The sequence below is a fragment of the Cucumis melo genome, chromosome 1, assembly GCF_025177605.1.
Source record: "Cucumis melo cultivar AY chromosome 1, USDA_Cmelo_AY_1.0, whole genome shotgun sequence".
Classification (NCBI taxonomy): Eukaryota; Viridiplantae; Streptophyta; class Magnoliopsida; order Cucurbitales; family Cucurbitaceae; genus Cucumis; species Cucumis melo.
The window spans coordinates 19,646,298-19,650,840 of NC_066857.1; the positions used below are offsets into that span (position 1 = coordinate 19,646,298).

General features: G+C 33.7%; 1 protein-coding gene across 1 annotated transcript; it reads left to right on the plus strand.

The window, feature by feature from the left end:
• The first annotated feature begins 1,315 nt into the window (after nucleotides 1-1,315).
• On the plus strand, nucleotides 1,316-4,263 carry LOC103504517 (uncharacterized). Its single transcript, XM_051086442.1, has 6 exons — nucleotides 1,316-1,480; nucleotides 1,613-1,708; nucleotides 3,050-3,200; nucleotides 3,295-3,520; nucleotides 3,621-3,688; nucleotides 3,916-4,263. The coding sequence occupies exons 2-5, from the start codon at nucleotides 1,646-1,648 to the stop codon at nucleotides 3,628-3,630; spliced, it is 450 nt and encodes a 149-aa protein (XP_050942399.1). The 5' UTR covers nucleotides 1,316-1,480; nucleotides 1,613-1,645; the 3' UTR covers nucleotides 3,631-3,688; nucleotides 3,916-4,263.
• Nucleotides 4,264-4,543: the final 280 nt, after the last annotated feature.

A 4,543-nucleotide genomic window follows, 5' to 3' on the forward strand; every position in this document is an offset into this window, starting at 1 on the left:
TTCTTCGATTCATCTGGCTAACATTCTAGGGAAAACCTGAAAAGTTCATTTGTTTTGTAATCACACCAATATTTGTCAAGGTTGGTTCAAAAATTTTTCAATACTTTGTTGTGTTTTTGAAATTTTTGGAATTAAACTTTCTAGGGTTTGTTTTGATTTGAATCAAATCCAAGTTGCTTAATTAAAAAAAAAATAAGGTTTAGGGTTTAGGATGAAGTAAAAAAAAAAAACAGTATTTTGTTTTATCTTCCCCTTTTCCACCAACTTATTTGGATAACTTGTTAAGTTGCATTTTGAAAAAGAAAAAATCATTTCATCTTTCTGTTTTACGCAAATCAATATCTGGAGTTGCATATAATGTTGAAGTGCTGAAACGGTGTGAGAAAAAAAAGTTAGAATTGACAAAAAAAAAAAAAAAAAAAACACAAAAATCGGTTGATTTTTTTGGTCACTAATGAGTTTTAATATTTTGCTCCTATATATTCTATTTCGTTTGAAGAGATGGCAACATTTATGGTGGAGATTCATCATAAAGTTTTACTTTATACATTAGTCATATATTCAATATGTATCTGGTAAGAAAATTGAATTCATTCATTTTGATCCATATTATTGATCGTTTTTGAGATAAATGGTGTTGTTGAAAAGTTGGGATACTATATTGAAAGTTGTGGGATAGAGATCTAACAAAAAGTGTCGATAATTTTCGATTTATCAAAACTTAATAAATATATCATGGAATTAATTATCTTTTTTTAAGTGACAGGATACTATTTGAGATATATGATGAGCATGATTACGAAGATGTAGCAATATTATTACAAAAAGATGTAGATAAAGTGCCGTATATAAGTAGTACTTGTGAATACGATAGATCAAGTTTGCAATGATGAGATGTTTGAAATCAATGTTGATAGGATGTAGAAGGTACTTTTAGACCATTATTATATGTAGTAGTTGGGGTTGAGAATACAATTTATAAAGTTGATGAGAGCGACATCGACCTTGACACTACAACAAATCTGGCCTTTAATGTCGGGTGGAAAAAATGAAAAATGGGCTTTAATGTCGGTTTTCAAAAGGCGGACGTTTAATGTCGGTTTTAAACCGACATTAAAGAAGGAGCTTTAATGTCGGTTTAAAACCGACATTAAACGACCACCTTTTGAAAACCGACATTAAAGACCCTTTGTAATTTTTTATTTTTTTTTAATTTGGTAAAAAATCAAGTTTTCTCTCTCTTACTTTACCTTTTTTTTTTCCTTAAAAGTTTCTATATAAATTCTCCTTCTCTCTTCTTCCTCCTTTGAAATCTTCTAACCCTAATCAAAATTTCTTGCTTTCATTTCCTATCATCGTAGATTCTTTTTTGCATCAACGATTTGAAGATTTACTATGGCCGGTAAAGGAGAAGGTCCGGCGATCGGAATCGATCTTCGAACCACGTACTTTTGAACCAGCTGTATCACCTTCTTTTACAGTACGTCAAAAAGGAGCACTTCTTTTTCTTTTTTCCAATGTCACATACAGAGAATATGGAGCATGTAGCCTAATACTGTAACAATTGTTTCAATTTGTGTTGTGTACCCATTTATGATACTTATATGTGCAGGAAGATGGTGAAGATTCAGGACGAGGTATACGGATGGGAAAGCGGTTGCTTCGCTCTCTTGCATTAGTGTTTGGATGTATTGCTGTCATCTCTTTGGTACTTCATCTTTGCCCTACTCATTTCTGCTCAGTGTCCATGAACTAAAATGATCGCTTCTATGACCCATGCTAAGTTCTAGCTTTGTAGTGATGTGCAATCACTAGTTTTGACGAGCCTAATAGCCCTTATTCTCTTAAAATACTAGAAACATCTCAACCAGAAAATGAAAGAAAAGGAAAAAAAAAAAAGATAAGGAAAGCATAAGAATAATTGACCAGGTTCAGGTGGCTATTCTTGGAGAAAGAAATTAATAATTATATATATAACTATAGTTTAGGTGTCTCTTGCTGAATATTTTCTAGTCAGCCAAATTTGTGTCTTGATATCTCCACTGTTGCTGGATAAGTTCAAGTTTTCATTTGTTTTTGCTGGCAAGTTATGCTGGTTATTCTGCTAAGTGCGGAGTGGCTGATTTATTGTAATGACCATAATTTTCAGGAAAACAACAGAAAATGCATTATTAAGCTGTAGTAAACCTTCAACTTGGTAAAAATAGAGAGATCAGATTTCTGGCTCTAAAAGGAAATTTTTGATACTTGGTGACTGCACTTGAATGTGGGAAGTGGGATACTCAAATTTTAATCAAAAGATGATGGAACATTCAAAGTTGCTTGTCAACTTAATGGATGTATTAAGCACAATATTCTTGAGTTTGATATAGAGGTGTAGATCCAAACCTTTGACTTTTTGATTGAAGATATACTTGGCAAAAATTGGTTATATTGTCCCAATTCATTCTTGGCTCAGATTCACTACTAGGAATTTAGGACACAATTCTTCTATTGGTAAATTTTTAAGACAGCTCTGCTACATTAGCTTTCTACTTAGCACCTTGAAATAGTTTCAGGGCTTGAAGTTGATAGGCCTAATTCTTCTATTGGTTTTACTGGTATCCATTATGAACCCAGAAGAACCCTTGCAGAACTGTGGCATCTGTGTTTTACTCTCAAGTATTCCCTATCTAGGATTGACTCTAGCCGGAAATCCCTGCCTCATTCTGTAGACTGGAAAATCTGAGGAATACAGGAGCAACTTGCATTAACGTCTAGTCTTCTAGATTGATTAATGTTTGTGAGATAGGAAATTCTTGTCCGATTTTTCGTTAATGGTACTCTAGTTAATTCTGATGGTCATTGAAAAAAGTTTTTCGGATTAGGTGTAACTTTTAGGGTACATTTTTGTTTCTATTTTTTTAAATTTTATTCATTTCTATGGACTACTGGTTGACTTATAAGAGAAGATTTTACAGGAGGGTTTAGTTGGTAGTTTATGTTTAAAATTTGATCTTTAGCCTATATTATTGACTTATTAGCTACAAACTGTTCTTTATGTTTGCAGTGTGATTTGTTGGACATGCCTGCTGTAGGGCAACTGGAGAAGGATGCCAAATATTCATTGGTTTATCAGCTTCTGAAGATTTTTTTGACCCAGAGATTGGATGCTTACATGGAATTTCAAGCTGCAAATTCTTCTTTATTGAAAAGCTATGGTAAAATTCTCCACTTTAGTAATAACTTTAATAATTTCTAATTAGAGCTAAATTTGTAACTCATACTCTGGATGTATTCCTGGATCTGGTGTAGGTCTCGTCCATGAAGATTGCATTGCAAAGATGAGGTTATTATCATTGGTAGATCTTGGCTCAAATGAATCTGCCCGTATTCCATATGCTCTCATCAAGGGTGTTACTTGTGTGTTACTTGTGCTTCAGATCAATGATAATGAGGTCGAACTGTGGGTCGTGAAGGCCATTACGTCCAAATTGATTGACTGCAAAATGGACCAGATGAACGAAGTTGTGATTGTGAGGTTTGTGCTATTCTCTATCTAGACCGCCACATTACACTTCTTTGGTTAGGCATAGCTTATTCTGTACTAATATAATAACTCTTTTGATGTTCATGTGCAGCCGGTACTGACCGTGTTTTTGGGCAGCATCAGTGGGAAACACTTAGGACAAAGCTAACTACATGGAGGGTAAATTATCTATTTTGTTTCTCATAATACAAAGCTAATATATCATTAGTTGTTAAGCTTCCTCTGCATGTTTAACATTTCCTGTTTAGTAGGCTACTACAAAATTCAGTCATTAATCCCAAGATTGGATATCAAAATTTTTCTTTAGCAAGAACAATATTAGTTAGTGCTGTGCCCCTCCTTGTGGTTTTCTGGCTTGAACAAAACTGTTGTTGGTGCTTTTACAGGGGAATATTGCGAATGTCATTGGCACGATTCGAGCAAACAAAATAGTTGAGGATGGATCACAGGCTATGCAAGGTTTGGCAATTCGTTGAAGAGTGGATTTTTGTTTATCTGAAAGTTAAAAAGCCTACCTACCTTTCTGGATAAATTATAGGATGTCTCATTTTTCTACTCAATCCTCTAAATTTGTTCAAATTTTGACTTGGGGAAACTACATTCGAATTGGAGTAGTTGGTTTTATATTAATGGATTGTTGTATCATCGTCTATACTCCTAGACCTCTCAATCGGCTCTCTGATCTTAATTTCTTTGAGTAGTGCTATTCTTTTTTAATCCCCCTTTGGATTCAATTCGTTCCCTAGATTTAACATCTTTGTTAATAACTATAAATATCGTGGTTCCGTTTTCCTTTACTTTTGTGTTTATTTCATGTCAATTTAGACATAAAATGGTAAGTTTGTAAAAATAAATTTGTAAAAATGAATAAAAAAACTAGGCTTTAATGTCGGTTGTAAACCGACATATCAGAGTTCAACCGACATTAAAGGGCTTCAATAACACTATCAAAGGTGTCGGTTGAAAACTGACAAACCGACATTAAAGAGGGCTTTAATGTCGTTTTTAAACCGA